The 19,947-nt window shown below is 33.7% G+C and overlaps 2 protein-coding genes across 3 annotated transcripts in view; one reads left to right on the forward strand and one right to left on the reverse strand.

Annotated features, from left to right (window-relative positions):
• The window catches only part of LOC108909535 (aquaporin AQPAn.G), a 76,521-nt gene that overhangs the window by 22,094 nt on the left and 34,480 nt on the right, over positions 1-19,947 (reverse strand). For both annotated transcript variants that reach the window (XM_018713910.2, XM_018713909.2), the window contains exon 2: positions 3,207-3,419. In XM_018713910.2, the coding sequence (XP_018569426.1) occupies positions 3,207-3,410 (204 nt within the window). In that variant the 5' untranslated portion in view covers positions 3,411-3,419. The remainder of the gene's footprint in view (positions 1-3,206; positions 3,420-19,947) is intronic.
• Positions 14,911-19,533, forward strand: LOC108909512. The gene is given in 7 exon segments (XM_018713880.2): positions 14,911-15,105; positions 15,171-15,307; positions 15,309-15,463; positions 15,518-15,715; positions 15,788-16,119; positions 17,576-17,783; positions 18,827-19,533. Coding segments are annotated over 7 exon segments (1,932 nt in total).

Below are 19,947 nucleotides of genomic sequence, written 5' to 3' on the forward strand. Positions count from 1 at the left end.
CTGGAATGTACGATTTACTTTCGGACCTTAGAACATTTTACGGCTATAAAGTTTTATTTAAATTAAAAGAATAGGAACAAATAGTAATGAAATTTTAACAGAACAATAAATGAAAAAATGTTTTTCTAGATGGCAAAGCAAATAAGATTGCCCCCCTTACACCTTTTAAATAGCACCGAATACACTATTCAAGAGCATCTGGTTTTATTCTAGTTTCGGAGACATGCCTATAATTAGACATAACTAAACAGCAAAACAGGTTAATGATTATGAATGAATGAAACGTCGGTAAGTCGGTGTATTTGTTAAAGCGAAACCAGTAAAAGTCAACCGAATAATAAATTGTTGAGATATTCCTGTTAATAACCTCGTCATTTTTATTTATAAAAATTATAGATACCTATATATAAAAGAACAACACGCCTTATATGGGTTTGTTAATACGTGACAAACCATCCCTATTTATATACAAAAGAGATGTCATTCAAGAGAAGCCGACAGCTCAATTATTAATACACTGTTGTTATTTTATCTTCTTTATCTTTATAATACATTATTCGCTATAAGTGTAGCCCCTAAAATACCAGAGTAACTGTAACATACCGGACTAAATTTAATAAACGAGGTAAGGTAATTTATTACAGACACAGGGTGGCTCAAAAAATTACCAAATATGTTGCGCAATATTTTGTTGAGACTTGTGGTCTCTTTTTAAATAGTTCTGACCCGATATAGCACATCAGTTGGTTGTTGTGTTCGCACGCCAACAAGTTTGTAAAATTTCTTAGGACATTGGCATTAAAACTTTGAATCTACATAATACTATAGAAGGTGTGTTCCAATATAAACAGGACTTTTCAAAAATAGGTATTTCTAGTGAGGCCATCTATTGGCAATTACATTAGTCGGAAAAGTAGATGCTTCACTGATGTACTGTCAAAATTTCGTGACATTTGGACGGATAGAAGAGTTATTGGTCTGAAATGACAGTATGTTTGTGTCATTGGTACAAAAATGAGCATCGAACAAAGAGCTAATATTAAGTTTTGTCTTAAACTTGGTAAAACTTTTACCGAAACGTTTCAATTGATGAATCAAGTTTATGATGATGATTCTATATCTCGTAGCAGAGTTCATAAGTGGTATACGCTGTCGCGATGAATAACATGTTGGCCAACCGAAATCCGTGATCACCGCAGATTCCATCAAAACTGTGCGTGAATTCAAGAAAGATCAGCTAAAAGCTTAATTGAAATTCATGAAATTGGTATTGAGCATCACAAAAACATCATTTTATCACATTTTGACCAAACAATGTGGATACTGACCAAAAATTGCTCATAACTCATAATTCGAAGAATATCATCAAGGAGGCCGAAAATAACAAAAACTTGCTTTATATCATTGTGACTGGTGATTAAACTTGGTGTTTTCAATATGATCCAGAAACCAAGCGCCAAAGTGCCGAGTGGAAGGCACCAGAGGAGCCAAAATCCAAAAAATCTAGTTTGGGCAAGTTAAAAGTGAAGACAATGTTGATTTGCTTTTACGATTCCAAGGGCATTGTCCACAAAGAGTTCATTCCATCGGAACAAACCTTTAATGCACAATCTTGGAGTTTTGAAGCGTTTGGCGCACCGTATTCGTCGTATTCGATCAGAATATCGCGCAGAAGGAAATTGGCGTTTGTTGCACTGTTCCACCTCATCAATCGACACTTGTGACTAATTTTTTCACTAAAAATCCCATTTTAACTGTCAACCACTCCCCGTATTCGCCTGATTTGACATGATGCGGCTTTTACCTTTTCGAAAAAATGCATTTGCCGATGAAAAGAAAACGTTTTGTGGACGTAGAAGCCATCCAAAAGGTTTGTATTGACATCCTGAAGGACATCCTGGCCGACGATTTAAAACACTCATGCGACATGCTTCTAGACCGTACAAATCGCTCTGAAGGATGCTATTTTGAATAAAATAAATCGGTTTTGCCAAAAAAAACTTTTTGTTGTTCTTATTTTTAAGAAGCACTTTGTAGCAAGCATGTGACACGATATAGCTGAGCGCAGATCGACCGTATTCCTGGTTGCCTATTTCCTATTAAAAGCAGTGTACAAACCGAAGTTAGTGTAAAACCTATTTTTATTCCAACATATCTTTTTGAAAAGTGCTAGGATTTACACAGCATTGAACAAAAGATAGACAAAAGTGACATGGTAAAAATTATTTTTTTCATCTTTAAAAATATATGATTATTTGTAGAGTTACCAAAGTAAGTTCATACTTTAGTTAGTTAGTTCATAATTTACTTTGTTGTCTTCTAATAAATATGCTGATCAAATTTTAATTCTTGTTTTGCTGAAAATTTCTTTATTAAATAAGTTATATTGGAATTAAATTAATAAATATTCATTCATAACTTGCTGTGAACCTAACCTAGCAAGACCGTATGCTTTTACAGGTGCGGGGCGATTAGTTAACCCTTGTGGCTCCCGAATTGTAGTGCAATAGACCTCTTAAGTAGTGACGTCACATACGCCAAATAATAGGCAACACCATAGTGCACACTGTCATGAAGAATTTCTCAATATTTTTACTAGATCGATATTCGACCTTATGTACGACAAAAAAATGGCTTCTTTGTCATGACCTTAAATATCGCGATATTCTGGCAATATTAGAAATATTTAAGAAGTTTCAGACCCCAAGTGACAAACTAATAGAATTATAGAACAATATTGACTTTTATAGTATAGTTTAAGCACATTAGTCTATCATTTCTTTAATCCTTGTGTAAAAATAAATTAATATGAAGTTGTTCATTTTTATAGTATTTATGTAAATAGTGAACAAGGGACAGATTCGGTCTGTACAATTTGAACTATGTCAATTTGTTGCGGGTTGCCTAAAGATGTGACGTCACAATAAAAGAGTCTATATTTAGTAGAAACGTATTGTGTCTACCGACGCGACATCTGCACGAATATTGCGTTAGAAGAAATGGAGTTTCAATTTCTAATCTTAGATTAGCTACCCATAATCATTTTGGATTGTAATATTTATATTAAAATTTTGCTATAAAGATAAATATTATGTCTTATAATTTTTGCCACAATTTTTATTGTTTTCGAAAACAAGATGTTCATGTTTGAATAAAATTCCAACACATTTTAATTTCTAGTCTCAACTTAAATGTATATTTCTCACCTGCACTATGATGAAGATTGTCAGTCCAAACGTTAAAGCTACGAGGACGATGTCTTGTTGCTCGCTAGGAAGACTGACTGCGGATGCACAACCGAAGAAATTCAAGAGGAAATTTCCTAAGAATTCCGCCAAAAGGGCTTTCCAGATGCCTCCTTTCTTGTCTTTAAGTTCGCTGATGCCGAGCTTTTCGCGAAAGTTACCCATCGTTTATACCTGGAAAAAAAGTACACTGTAAACCTTGTACACAGGACAAAAAAGTGTCAAATGCGATAGCCTTGTATATGCAAATCGTAACTCACTGCAACTTGTTAATTTTGCATTTAGTAGTATTTGCCACCAAGATAATTATTTTCCGAGCAATGATGCATTTTTATTAGGGGCAATTGGTGGTCATCAGTTTTACGTTTTATTTATAAAACTATGAGCGAGCTATTTATAACCCGGGATCAAGTGGGGAAAATTACTTAATAATTTTGACATTACATTTGCATTGGAGTGTAGGTTTCATAAATTATTTCACATTAGTTATAGCGTTAATAATAAAAAAGTTACAGTTTATTGATGTGAAACAGATATTTTATAAGAAACTAATTCATACTGATTGAAAGAAAAAAAAGTAATTAGGTACTCTGTTGCATAAAGACGCACATAAAAGAATAATATATGCATCCAAATTAGGACAAATATACTTGTCCTATTATCCAAAGTTGGTGAAAAAATCTTGTACAACATTCCTTTTGAGTCCGATGTGCTCATTCTTTGTGGTAGTTTAAAAGATTGTTAAATTGTTTACTCGTGCATAACCATATATCGGGTGTCCCAAAATCCACGCAAAATTTTAACTTTACACCATTTTTGCAGTAAATTGTTGCTAACGAAAAAAAATATGGCGTGATAGCTGATAGTTCAGGGTTATTAAAAATGGAAACATTACTAGAGTTTTAATCCCATACTCATAGTTATTTCTAGGGTTCTCGAGTGCTTAAAATTCAAACAAATTTCCATCAAATATTTTCAGGATATTCATACAAATACATGCTCTTTCACACTTGCAGTTACAGGTATAATAAATTCCGATCATATTAAGCTTATCTTCATTTTCAATATTTGCATCATTTCAAAACGGAAACGTTTTTGAACATTTACTGTAAGTATAACATTCGTTTGGAGTTTTGGTTGTTTAAATGCATTTTTAATAACTAATTTGTCATAATGAAATTAAAATTGTAATAATGTTTTAATTTTGACAAAACAACTTATCGAATTATGTATGACCAGGTGATGGAGATTAAAACTCTAATAATGTTTTATTGTAACGTGTGATGGAAATAGTTTAAATAACTAGGTAGATTTCACAGGGTCTAACGACACTTACAGTGTACGATAATTCAATAAACAAAGAAATCTAAATAAAAAATTTAGATAAATTTGGAACGAACACATTGAAGACAAAACGTCTGAATCTGGTTAGGGCTGAGGCAGTACAGTATTGGGGGTTATGAAGGCTTGCAAAAAATGTAATACAATTTCGAGGGTGGTATTTAAAAAAAATGAATTTGATGGTCCTGGAGAGACGAAACGTTGCATATGAAAATTGATTATGTCATTCGATAGAGGGCAAAAAGTTGCCTTGAGAAAGTGTTCTTTTTTTTCAATATCACCTCAAACAAGGCTGAAATGAAACAAAAACTGATTTCCAAAATTTAGGTTTTTTCAAATATTTTGAAAACTAATCATGTTAGCCTTGATTTTTTAGAGGCATAATATTGATTCCCTGAATATGCAACTTTGCCCCCATTTAAGCTACTTCGTATCTCTTACGGTTTCCGAGATTCCTGTAGTGAGAAGCGAATTTGTAACAGCCTGTAAAAAACCTGTGTTTTCTATCAAAATTACTTCTTACATACATTTTGGGACACCTTTTATTATGTATGAAATATTTATAGTCCAGTCGGCAGAGGACGAAAAATTACTGTTGGTGACATTTTCTTGATAACTGCAATAACAAAGCCGTGAGATTGAAAAAACGGTATAAAACGTCAATTTTTTAAAGTTGCTGTAAAAATGTCAATTATAAACAAACAGTGATAAAACTTTCGAAAAATAGTTCAATATATATATATATACAATAATGACGCTAAAGCCGAAAATCAGGAGAGCAAAACTTTTTGTTCTATAAGGTTTTATACATCCATCAGCATCGGAAACTCGAAACTTTGCCAAATTTGTTTGAAGTTTTGCTGACACTTGAAATTTGGTATCTTACACATAGTGTAAATATGCAGAAACCAAAAGCAATTTGCAAAATTCAATTATCTTCATTTTTGCAGCTTTGGTAAGGTTTTATACATTACCGTTTTTTTTAATTTTTGGAAAAATATATATGTACCTATATTTATAAAATATTCCATCACGGTAGATTAACCAGCACAATTACCAACAATTAAAAAAAAAAATAATTTTCATCGTTTAGATCCAAAGCTACTTAACATTTTGCGCCTGTTAGCCGTAGTCGGCTAGACATTATTCAACATATCAACATAAAGCAAAATCGTAGGTACGTGTGGGGTAAACACTTTTCATTTTCGAGCGCGAGCTCCGCTCTTCGGCGCTTGTATACTATTAGAAATATGCAACAGTCCTAAATTTAAACAATTGTTTACTTAAAGTTAAAGGTTTACCCCACACGTACGTTTTTGTTTTATGTTGATATGTTGAATAATGTACGAGTATGGCTAACAGGCGCAAAATATTTAGCTTAGGATCTAAACGATGAAAATATTTTTGTTTTTAAATTGTAGGTAATTGTGCTGGCCAATCTACCGTAATGGAAAATTTTTATAAATATACATAAATATACGTCCAAAAATTAAAAAAACGGTGACGTATAAGACTTTACCAAAACTGCAAAAATGAAGATACTTGAATTTTGCAAATTGCTTGTGATTTCTGCATATTTACACTATGTGTGTACCAAATTTCAAGTGTCAGCAAAGCTTCGAACAAATTTGGCAAAGTTTCGAGTTTCAGATGCCGATGAATATATAACACCTTATAGAACAAAAAGTTTTGCTCTCCTGAGTTTCGGCTTTAGCGTCATTATTGTATATATATTGAACTAGTACTAGTTTTCGAAAGTTTTATCACTTTTTGTTTATAATTGATATTTTTACAGCAACTTTAAAAAATTGACGTTTTATACCGTTTTTTCAATCTCACGGCTTTGTTATTGCAAATTTCGTAATCGGACCACCACTATTTTTATTAAGACCAAAATCATGTCCTAAGCATTTTTTCGTACAAAGTCATTCCGCTGAGTTCTTTAAAGAAAACTACTAAAAAAAATTTTTTTCACGATTAAATTGTTAATAACTTTTTTTCCTGATAAAATACTTTGTCAGCAAATTAGCCTGTTATTGTACTCATCATTTAAAGTAGGCCTGTGTAGTTATTTCCGGGTTATCAATGTTTGACACAGGCCGAACCTCTACCAACTGGACTATATACTAGAGTATAATCTCTATAATCCGGCACTTCACTACACCGGCACGTCCAGTAATCCGGCGTTATTTTTTCCGCGTTTGTTTACTATTCTTGAAGAAAACAGTTTATACAGTTATAATTTAGTTGAAAGATTATTTTACAGAAACATAAAAACATTACAATATACACATAATTATAAGCATACACAACTATAATATGTATGTATCTATATGTACCAATCTCTTTGTTAATAAACAATTAAAAGTAACGTTTTTTAATTTAATACTGTTTACATATACATTTTCCATTAATCCGAATTTTCCAGTACTACGGCACTTTTAGGTTTTTAATGGTCCCGGATTAGTGAGATTGTACTGTATTAACATTTGTAATATTTGCTAATAACGATAGTTACGCCCAATAATGGAAATTAATTACTTTATTATCTGTCAAGATAAAAATACAGTACATAGCTATTAAATTCATTTTAATCTAATGAAGCAAAGCAAACACATCTTATTTATCTGTGATATTGTTCTAATATTTACATGTCGACACTTACTAGATATTTATTCACACATGAATAGTCTGTTATCGATCTTGGTGGAAGGTATATCATGTTATATTTTTCACTGAATGAGCACACCGTGCTTTGTATCCGACTAGAAATTACGTCTTTGATAAGGAAGAATCATTATGGCCTTTGCTACGTACAAATTACTCAGTAATTGTAATATAAAAAATACTTTTCTTTATTCCTTCATCAACCGTATTCAGAGATGAATTGAAAGTTTCTTATGTCGCTAGCAATAATCTAATCATATGATTACATCGTTCTCGTTTATTCTATTGCACACCTAGGACCCGCGCTGCCTAGGAGACCGCCACAATTATCTGCGAGTTTCTGAACGTTTAAAATTTGCGAAAAAATTAGAAATTAAAAAAATCAATTTTAAAATAAATATGCCCGATTTTTTAAAAGAAAACTAGTTGAGAACCGCTGATTCCGCTGTTGGTAAAAGGAGGTGGACAGTAGATATTGTTTTGAGGTTCAAAACCCCGTTTTACGTAATAACTTTTAAATAATTTATAAATATTGCTACACATTTTCTTGAATAAGTACATAAAAAGGGAATAATAACAGTTTCTCACACTTTAAGTAATACAGATTGCTTCCAAACTTGGTTGAACTGAAATTAGTATATTTTTTACCTGAAACCTCTACTATATCTCATACTGATGTATTTTTTCTTTCAAATCGATTAACGTTATTACAACAGCGTCAAAATATCAATTAAAAATATATTATTCACCGTTTTATTCGTTGTAAAACGACAATAAAAGTGTAATTACATATAACTACGTCTCGCTCTATGATTTTACTATAATGGATTCCTTTGTCCGCAGGATATGTTACAATAAGCACGTGACGTGTGTAAAATAAAGCTTTGTGAACTATTATGCATGTAGCCTGCGTGCACATTGCTATATCCTGCCTGAAATTAGTTCATTAAAGTGCACTGGCAATGACATCAACTGATTCTTATGTTAGTTTTAAAACAAAAGTGTATAATGTAGCAAAATAGTAAGGGCGCCGTATTCTTTAAATAGTGTTTTCCATAAAGACAAATAATTTCAAACATTTAATAACTGAATAATCTAAAGCTTATCAAATAATAGGAATGTTATGTCATCCCATTTGAGTACTTTCAAAGACGCCGCAGTAAAACGAATAAACAGAATAACATTTACTTGCTTAGTCCTACATATAAAATTGTTTACTATTATTTATAAGTACGTGAAAATAATTCTTAAAATGTGGGGTTAAGATACCAGCAAAAGCATGTTTTATAAACGCTTTTTTTAAGTTATTATTTTATTTGAGTAAATTTAAATTGTAACAATGAATAAACAGAACATCAAGGATTTTATTTTTGTGCTTAGTTTTGTTCTACATGTTTTACTTTTCAAGATTTCAGTACCTAAAAACGCCAGAAATTTGACTATTTCTCGGCCAGGGATATGGCCACCTTGGAAAGCGTTACAGCGGCATAAAATGCTGAAAAGTCGATGAAATTTCAAAGTTAGAAGTTTTAAATACCGCTGAAATTATAAACGACAATGATACATTATTGGAAACTAGATTGTTCAACTTATAGTAGTGTTAGTAGTGTTAGTATTTATATTGTTAAAAGATGACGATTTGGTGCTTCAAAAAAAATATATTGGAACTGATGGTTTATATGGAATTTCAACAAAAAAACCCCGAGATCCATTTTTCCAGTCATTCGGAGAACCTTGCAATCTCCGTGCCCCCCGCGCCCCCAGGCGGCCGAAAGTCGCCCCCCGGGGGGTCGGGTGGACTGGATATATGCATATTCGAATTCTGCGCCCCTCAAAACCCCCGAGTACCAATTTTTGCGATATTTCGTGCACTTTGGCAAGTTTCCCGGATGCGAAGCACTTCTAGATGCACTTTATGCACCCGCGATGCATTTCCGTCACTTCCGGATAATAAAAAAGGAGGGACTTTTTTCCGACGGTCTTTCTAAACAAAATGCAAAAAACCGCATTAAAATCGGACCGGGCCGCGAAAATCTAGATATTTTGGGGTAAATCGTTCTTTATTGCCTGGTCTAGAATTTCGTTGACATAGCGCTCAATTTCCTCCTTCAAGGCGTGGATGGTCGTAGGCTTGTTGGCATAACCCTCAGACTTAAATAAACCCGGAAGAAAAAAGTCCAATGGTGTTAAATCGCGTGATCTAGGTGGCCTATTTTGATCACCAAAACGGGAAATTACACGACCAGGAAATGACCCATGCAGTAATCGAATTGTTTCTCGGGCTGTATGGTATGTGGCATCGTTCTGTTGAAACCACATGTTGTCTACATCCATGTCTTGACATTTAGACTAAAAAACTGGATTATCTTGTTGCGATAGCGAGCACAATTAGGTAACTGTTGCAGGACCAGTTCTATTTTCAAGAAGAATGGTGCGATGATCGTTGAAGATGCATGCACTTGTTGTTCCATAAATTAATTCAACGAACTGTCTTCATTCTGCGTGGTCAAAAGACTTCAGTTCTTTAGTGAATTGAACGTTATGAGTATGAAGATGCAAATCTTTCGTGGGAATACGCTACAGAGAGCTTCTCGACATATCCAGTTCTTGACCACGGTACTAAATTGGTGTTCTTGGACTCTCAGCAACACTCTCACGAACTGCTTGGATGTTTTCTGTTGAACAATTTGTTGAAGGATGGCCAGAGTGTTTAAGATCACTAATTGATCCAGTCGCCCTGAAATTTTCAATTAATCTCTGCACATTTGATGAGGTTAAATCAATATTCCGACAATATTTTGTGCGGATATTTCACTGCTATCAAATAAAGTGTCTGTTGTTATGTAGAATTAAAAACGTCTGTCTGGAATTTAAAAGGAAATGTGTTATTGTTATTCAGTGAACTATAAATGGTTAAATTAGTATTTAATAATTGAATCATTTAACGTTTGTTAAATCTGGTGTCTCTAGGACACATTATTTTGTGGGAATGGCGCCTATAATAAAGTACAATCGTGTAAAAGTCAGCAAAAGCGTCGTTTTTTTCGTAATGTAAAGGAAGTACATATTCATATTAATAAGAAGAAAGCTGTCGAGTGGATTCATTTAACAAAACTGAAGGCCTTTTTTTCTGTTTATTTCTTTTATTTGTTTTATTCTGTGACGATGATTTAGACTTAAAAAAAGACTCAAAATTGAAAATGGCTAATTGTAACTAGAGACACTCACACTTTGTTGTAGACAGTCATTACGGAAAATGACCTTTTTCGAAAACTGTCAAAATGTTGACAAATCCTGTTTCCTAAGTGCCCAAAAGATATTTTAGTTAAATGGAACGAAAAAGGACTCTTTGTAGTAGTAAGTTGTAGGAAATAACTTGATTGAGATATATTTACAAATAATGCTTTCCGGTGTTGTCAGATTTCTTCAGTAGCTACTAAAACATTATCTTTTTTTATGGCAACACCGTATTTTTTAACATAATTTGACAAATCTTCAAACTCTAAATAAAAAATGTCATGTCACATTTCTTTATTAGAGTAGCCATTTTAGAACAGTCAGCAAAAATAAAGAAAATTAAAGGAATTAAAAATATGCCTTGGAAATTTAAAAAAATGCGTTGTTTGAAAGGAGTCATCATTATTGTGCTGTCATTGTATTATTTGACAGCTGTTGTATTTGAATCTATATAAAAATAACGTTTTAATTCAGTTGCTAAGATGTTTTAGAGCCTTTTGCAGATCCTTGGGCACATACTACCAACTGTTTTTAGTTATTTCTTAAAAACTCCGGATTTCTAAAACGCTTATCTTACGTGGAATTCAGCGCATGGATTGCGTAGACTTAAGCCACCAACATGAAGAAAAATTAACTCAACTTTCCCTTTTGGATTATATAACTGATTCATATTGTTGCCATTCGAAGAAATATTGTTTTAGTAGCTACTGAAGAAATCTGGCAACACCGGAAAGCATTATATGCACATTTTTCTAAGTCAACTTATTTCCTACAACTTTGCATTTTGAAGTACTAGTCTATCACTTCAAATAAAAAAGTTAGCCTATGTCAGGTTTTAAAAAAATTACACTGTATATGGTAACAATATAAGTCACATTACAAGATAATCGTATAAAAAAACAAAGTAATGATATTGTGACATTAAAATACAAGAAAATATAAAAAATAACAAAGGAATAACAAAAAAAATGGAATAAAAAAATTGAATTGAATGAAATTAACATTCAATATGACTTAATTTTGAAAATCTATTTATTTCAATTGACCAAATTTAAATTTCAAACCATTATTTTCATTGTTAGATTAAAGTTCCCATATTTATAGTTCTTAATACTTTAATGTAAATGTGAAAGTTTGTACTTCCTGTTTTGTCGATTTTAACAATACCTCGAAGCAGTTTTCGAAAAAATATTGTCCGATATACAATCACGAAGTCGTTTTTGCATTTTCGGATGTTTTTTTTTTTACTCCTTGGCGTTGCAAAAAACTCTCCTTTCCTGAGTACAATAGCACTTTTCCTAAATTATCATTTATACTATAACTACAATAGAGGAAAAATTAATCGTATACACTTTCTCTCGCCGGGTCTAAATTAGCTGACTTACACGACGGAAAGAGATATGGGTCATTTAATTCTTCCCCAGTTTTTGTGTAAATAAAGTAGAGAATGAACAACAATTACACGTCAAAGCACTCTAGTGTAAAATGTAAAAACTCGATTTTCGATGTTATTAGACGTGGCAACCACGCGTAAAATTTCAACTTCGCTACGGTTAGCGTGGTGAAAATTTGTGTAAGGTCGCATCCCACTTGCGCGTTTTAGGCTTTTTAGACACGAAATAGCTGTATACAGGGTGTTACTTTGATGGTAAACTGAAACTATACCAATATTGGTCGGAACATGCTGAAAGGTAGTCCCCACCAAAGGCATGCACACACACATCGTGTAATAGTTTTCATTCCATGCGTATTATTCGCGGCTTAATTTTGTTGCTGTTTTATGTTGTTTGGAATTAAGATTAAGATATCTAGTACTGATTTGACTGATAGAGTGGCTGAATAAAAAAAGAGTAATAATATGCCGTATTTTGTTTAGAATTCTGTAACATTTTAATAATATGTTTTAATTTTCCTAAATGTATACCCTCTCTACATTTGTGGTAATGCCCTAGCTGCGTACAATTGTTTACTCCATTGGAATATGTAAAACTCATGTAATGTAGGTCAATGTCAGAAGTCATTGACAAAGATATTCGCAAACTGGTGTGGAAGAGTACACAAGAGTTTATGTGCAATTTAAAGAACGAGTTATAATTCGGCCACTTATTTGCTTAAAAAAACAACATCATATTATTATGCTGAGGATCACGTACGTACAATTGCCCCTAGAAAATTGACTCGCACTTAAAGTTACAGCCTGTGTAGTGTTTATCGTTAACGTACGAAGAAAAAAAACTGGGGATATTCTCGAAAGTTGTGGTTGAAATTAATAAATACGTTTTAAATTGATATGAAATACAGACAAAGTAATAATTACGCTATATCTGCGGCCCTGAAAATATCAGTTACACTTACAACCTTCATTAGCAGTGTTTAGGTATTGGAATTATTTTTAAATATTGAAGGTATTAATCACCGTCACGAAGAGGCATGCAAAATACATTGATAATTTTTTTTACCGATAAAATAAGGTTGCTTTGTGACGGTATACCAGAATTAACAAATCCACGTCTTCATGAATTTCTTCTATACAGGAGGTTAATTTAGTAGATAGACAAATTTTAAAAGGAATTCTTACAGTGATTTCAAGATAAAAAAGGGGTTCACACATCAATAATTCGGAGTGCTGACATTAAACAAAAAATTCAACTACGTATTCTGAAATATCTATGAAGACGTTTGATCCAGAACGATGAAACCTATGTTAGTATTCTATATTGTTAGTATCTATTTAAAAGTGATGAATTATGATATACGTAAATGCGTATACCAGTGGCGTAGACGCCGGGAGTCGCTTTCACCGAGAACCCCAGAAATTCGACGCCACTGGATATTTTTACAATTCGATTACTACCTGTAACGTATTGTTGTATTTCTAAGAAAAAAAGATAACTTTGATAACTTCGAAAAATAAACCATTTTCGATTTATACCTTTTTTTAATCTTCATAGTCCAATTAAATGAGCCTTTAAATCGCAATTTTGGTCAACTTGCCTGAATTTTTGATATATGTTTGTTTGAGGTATATAATAACAATAAGTAACAGTATCTTTTTTCAACCCCAGGCCGGGGGTGGAAAAATATAAAATAAAGGGGTTTTTCAAGATAACTCAAAAGTGGTAAGAGCTAGAAAAAAGTTTCTTGTAAAGGTTGTAGGGCATTACATTCTACATAATAATGGTCGATAGACTTTTTCTTGTACTATTAAAATTAACAGAGTTAGGGAGACTAGAAGTTATAACATTTCACAAAGCAAAAGTGCCCAACTAACACAAATGCTACTATTACATCACTCAAAGTTATATAACTGTTTTTTAATAGCAGCAAATGTATCTTTTTAGATTTTTAATGCCTTAAGGGGCCCATATTCTTTAAATAGACAATAATTCCGCAAAGACAAATAATTTCAAACATTTAATAACTGCATAATCTAAAGCTTATCAAATAATAGGAATGTTATGTCATGCCACCTGAGTATTTTCAAAGACGCCGCAGTAAAACGAATAAACANCACGTAACTTCTGATAGACCATCGGTACTTTCCTACACTGTATATATGTCGTCGAGCTTAGGTACATACTCAAATCACACTGCCAGGCTGTATATTCTTTTTAAACTCGTTACAGTTGTTGTTCAAAGATGTTTTGCTATAAGGCTTATATAAATTGTATAACATAATTTAGTTTTGTTAATCTAAGATTAATATCTTGCCGTTGGCTAGACCCTAGTGAGATTGTGAGATTACACTACGTTTTACCTCGCTCCATGCACCTCTCTCACACTTGTACGTCTGTTCCTCTCCCACGTCTCAAGAGCCGTCCGAATCCGCCACCCTGCCCAACGTCGGGGACCGTGTAGATCTTCTTCAGTCAGGGATGCCACAGCTACCGAAATTTCGGTAGATCTACCGATTGTAGCTTATATCTACCGAAATACCCATTTTTGTCCAAATAAAAAATAAAATATATTATCCAAATTTAATTTTAAACGAAAACAAAATTTTTGCAATTCTTTGTCTGCCACATTCATCTGCAAATGTCGAGAGAATATCAGATTATAATTTAACAAAAACAAGAGCAACCTTGAACACATCTACTATTTCTGGTTTCCTTAATACCAGGCGACAACACGTGTTACGAATTTACCATTGGAAAAAGAACTCTCATGCCCGTAAGCACCGTATAATTTTAAGTTGGCTTTAGAGTTAAGACAGCTGAACTTCACGTTTTTGTATGCACCGTTCTCTTTTGCCGACTTAAGCATTTCTAATGTTAAGCCCACAATTTTGGCGGCTTAAGCTTGAGATTGGCTACTTAACCTCAAAACAATTTTTGTTTTGCTACGACAGATTATTGTATATGTTATTTTTATTCTTTATAAAGATCATAATTAAATTTGCACTACGTAGATTGAAGATGAGATGTTTGTTGAAGATGATTTGGATATCTTGCATATTATAGATTATGGTTTTCCACGTAGATTTTATAATCGACAAAATCATTTTGAAAATATGGCTGACCTATCATTTTGTAGAAGATTCCGACTACAAAAAGAAACTGTTTTACATGTGTTAGAACAAATTGAACATAATTTTGAGTTTAACAATGATTTGTAAGTATACTACTTTAATATTATAAATTATTTTTGTTCGTCAGTCCACATAAGTAGATAGATACATAGACTGTGATTTTTAATATAACTGTTTCTCCTATAAATCAACTTTTGACGACACTGTGGTTCTATGCTACGTGTGGGCATCAAACTGCAATAGGAGATTTTATGGGAATTCACCAATCGGCAGTTTCAAGAATAATTACCAGTCTCACGAGAACTTGCCAGATTGAGAACCCAGTATATTAAAATGCCAAATCGTCAAGAACAAATTCATATTCAAAGTAGAATTTACGACATATCTAGATTTCCACGTATAATTGGGTGTATAGATGGAACACATATCAAAATACAAAATCCAGGTACAGTTGGTATTTGCTAGGATTGTTATTTTATTAAGCGTATTTTTTTTATAGTGCAAGATGATGGTGCGGTTTTTAGTAACCGAAAAGGATATTTTTCCATTAATGCTCAAGTTGTTTGTGATGCCAACTTAAACATAATGAATGTTGGAGCCCGTTGGCCTGGATCTACCCATGACATGACCATTTTTAATAATAGTACAATTAGAGCACAATTTGAGGTTCGTGAATTTGAAAACAGTTTTCTTCTAGGTAAATTTTTCATGGCTTTTAATAACTATGTCGTTATACAACTTATAATTTTTTTAGGTGTAATTTTTTTAGGTGATAGTGGATATGCAGTAAAGCTTTATGTACTTACGCCTCTTCTGAACCCTGTAAGCCCTGAAGAAATACGTTACAACGAGGCACATATTAGGACCAGAAATTCGGTGGAGAGAACATTTGGTGTGTGCAAACGAAGGTTTCCCGTTTTAGCGTATAGATTGCGATGTAAATTAGAAAATGCTCTGACAATGATTATTGCTACTGCTGTGTTGCATAACATTGCTCAAAGGCAAAATGAAGGAGAGCCACCTCCACCAGAACACATTAATTTTGATGAGCTAAATTATTTAATTGGGCAAAGTGATATTCAACCAGGACCAGAAAATAGGGTGAATCAAGATGGGGCCAATCAAGACAATAGAAGAAATTTAATAGCAAATTTTTTTACATATTTATAAAATTGAGAAAAATAAAAAACATACAATAATATTTATTAACTTTTTATTTTAAAATATGGTTTGATTTTAATTACTTCTTTTGGCTTTTAACTCTTCTTCCAATAATTCGATTTCGAGTTTCCTTTTTTAACATTCAGTAAATGTTCTGCTCTTCCCTGCACAATTTGTTGCTCCACTAAAACAAATCGACGATCCTAAACAATTTTATATTTTTCGGCAACTTGTAATGAAGTAAGAGTTTTCACACCAGTTGTTGGTCTTCGATGACTTGTCCGGGAAGGGGTGTTCTGAAACAAGATAATAATATGTACAAATAACTCTGACTACGAATTAACTAAACATATGGTGGCTTTATAGAACTGGTGTGGTATAACCACTGCCATTTTTTACTCAGAACGTGACCAAAAAAAAAGTTGACCACTCTATGGCTACTATAAATAGAAATAAAAAAATGCTTACTTCAGATATTTCTAGTACAGGATTCTTTTTAGTTTGCAAATCTGCTAGTACAGATGATAGAGAAACGCCCCCCCCCCCACCCGTGGCGCTACGCCCTTTTTTTATAATATCTGGAGAATTCTTCGAAATAAATTGATAAAATTTTATACAGAGGTGCCATTTATTACGAGAAATTACTTTATCTAAACCAAATTGACAAATTATTTTGAGGGGCGTCCCTACCGGGGGGGGGGGGGGGGGGGGGGGGGTAGTTCAAAATCCGCAACTTTTGGCTTGCCCACATAGGGCCAGTTAATGTTCAATTTAGCAAGACAGAATCAGTCAGTTCGCTATCAGCAGCTGCTACATAGGTTGTCTTTATTTTTAAACACGAAAACAGCTATGAGGTTTGTTTCAAATAGCCATAGGGATTGATTCGACCCGCCATAAGGCTCGTTCTGAACAGCCGTAAGAGTCGTTTCGAGGTTCATTTCAAGGAACCGCATGGCTCGTTTCAATCAGCCGTAAGGCTCGATTCGATCTGCCGCAAGGCTCGATTTGAGCAGTCGTAAGGCTTGTTCGGTCAGCAGTAAGGATCATTTCGATCAGCCGTAAGGCAGCCGCTGCCTTCCTGCTTGAAAGGCAGCGGCGATCCCTAAGAGCCCTCATACACGAGCCACATTTTGCAGTCGGACCGACGACAAAATTGCGGTCGCATGTTGGCGAACTGAGCACTACCATAAGAAATAGTATACCCTCCATACACGGGCGTCAACAGGAGTCGGAACGGGCATTTGCAGTTCGCTTGCGGCCGATTCTCGCCGGGTGGTTACATCAACGTGCGCGCCGGTGTAGCCGTACACGGACCACGGACCACAATCTTGCGTTCGTAGTCACCGCGATCGCGGGAGTTTATTTTGTTCGTTTATTCCGAGTAGCCGTTATACAGAAAGGACCTTTGTCTCTGTTAAAAACAATGGAAGAAACATTTGATACGGATTTGTTTATTAGCGAAATCCAAAATTATCCATGCATATGGGATTATAAATGCGAATCCTATAGCAACAAAGTGGAAAGAAATAATGCATGGGCTAACATTTGCCAGAAATTCACAACAAATTTTGCTGAGAAATCGGTCAAGGAAAAAAACGACATTGGTAAGTTTTAATATTTAATATTAAAATCTATTACAACAAAGGGAATGAAATAGTTTTAAGTGTGTTGTATGCCAAGCGAACTATTTTATTTCATATAGACTTAAATTTTACTTAATTGCCATTCTACTTTTCCCTCGTCACTTATAAAGTATGCAGCAAATTCATTCCGAAGAGAATTCAAAAATCGCCCACCCTGTCTATTTTCAACAGGATTTCCTTCTAGATCTTGTAAAGATTCCGGCAATGTCAAAGTATCTTCAAATCGATATCCATCCCTTTCACGAACGAAATTGTGAAGAATACAACATGCTTTTACAATATCAATGGCGAAATCAATTTGTACATTCATTGGTCTATGAAGGATCCTCCATTTATTTGCCAATATTCCAAAAGTGCACTCAATATACCTCCTAGCACGACAAAGACGATAGTTAAAAATCCTTTTAATATTACTAAGATTGTTTCCTCCGTATGGTCGTAATACATTTTTAGAAAGACTAAAAGCCTCATCAGCTACAAACACATACGGCAATAGATTTCCTCCACCCACAAGTCGCCGGGTAGATGGAATATTAAGTGTGTTCTGACGTAGTTTTTGGTAGAAAGTACTTTCTTCGAAAATCGATGAATCGCAATGTTTACCATAGGAGCCTATATCCACGAAAGTAAACATATAATTCGAGTCACAAATAGCTAGCAAATTAAAAGAAAAATATTTTTTATAATTGAAGTATAAAGATCCGCTATCTGTTGGCTTGATAATTCTGATGTGTTTGCCGTCTATGGCACCTATACAGTTGGGGAAATTAGCTCGTGTTTGAAATCCTTTTGCAATGCTTAGCCATTTTTCTTTCGTTGGTTCCGGTATGCAAATATCTTTTAAATTTATCCAGATTTGTTGACAAACATCACGAACGATTCCTCCTATTGTTGTAGATCCACATCTGTACGAATACTCCAAATCCATAAATGTACATCCGGTTGCCAAATACCTGAAACAAAATAAAAACTTTAATGTAATAAAATATTTTTTTTATTTGCAGCCAAGACATTACAAAGAAAGTGGAAGACATTGAGGGATGGCTTTAACAGAGAGGTGAAAAAGAATAAATCCACGAAAAGTGGCTCCGCAGCATCCAATAAGAGGCCGTACGTGTTTTTCGACCAATTGTCGTTTTTAATGCCACTGGCAGAAGCCAGGGCTGAGACATCGAACAGCTTAGAAGATACGTCTTCTCAAAATAATGAAGACGAAGAAAATCGGGAACCACCGAAAGATCAACCGAGAAAACGAAAATCATGCCATTCTGCTGAAGATAAACTTATCGAAACATTGTCTAAGCGTATTGATAAAAAAATAAATGACGATGATGGTGATGATGATGACAAGTATTTTCTTTTGTCGCTCCACAAAGATTTAAAAAACGTCCCGGAGGAATTTAAATTGGAAGCAAAAACTGAAATAATTGGGGTATTGAAGAAATTTAAGGCAATGTCCTCTTCTCAGTTCAATAGAACAGAACACGTGCTTCGAAACCCATATATCCAGTACACAAACCAGCCACTCAGCTACAACACAAATCCATTGCACAATCAGCCCATAAACCATCACATCAACTCATACATCCCTACCACATCCGGACAATTCCAGCGTAACAGTGTTAGTACTCCGCTTAGCTCCCCACAGGATTCATTGTCAATGGATTCTGTACGCACAACATCGTCATTTGAAGATGTATTTCAGTTATAGATGAGAAAAATAAAAAATTAATAAAATGCAAACGTTATTTCATTATTTCAGAAAAAATAAAAATTTGGCATATAGAAAGTTGACTACCGAATTGAATTTATTTAATATCTAGTTACTTACCTCAATGTTATAGTAAGCCTCTCTTCAGCCGGAATACTTTTTCTCATGTTTGTGTCACAACGTTTAATTTTAGATTTCAAAATTCCAAGTAGTTCATCAAACGAACTAATTGACATTCTAAAATAATTAAAAAATTTTTTGTCATCTTGCTTGAGTTTTGCAAATAAATTATAAAAATTTCCTTCTTCTCGTCGAGTAGTCAGAAGTAGATGTATCCAGAGTGATCGTATTTTTCTACGTCTCCTTTTTCTCCTCAAAATAAGAAATAAAAGTGTTTCTTCTTCGAGAGGCATA

This window comes from Anoplophora glabripennis, unplaced genomic scaffold (genome assembly GCF_000390285.2).
Source record: "Anoplophora glabripennis isolate ALB-LARVAE unplaced genomic scaffold, Agla_2.0 scaffold251, whole genome shotgun sequence".
NCBI classification, from domain to species: domain Eukaryota; kingdom Metazoa; phylum Arthropoda; class Insecta; order Coleoptera; family Cerambycidae; genus Anoplophora; species Anoplophora glabripennis.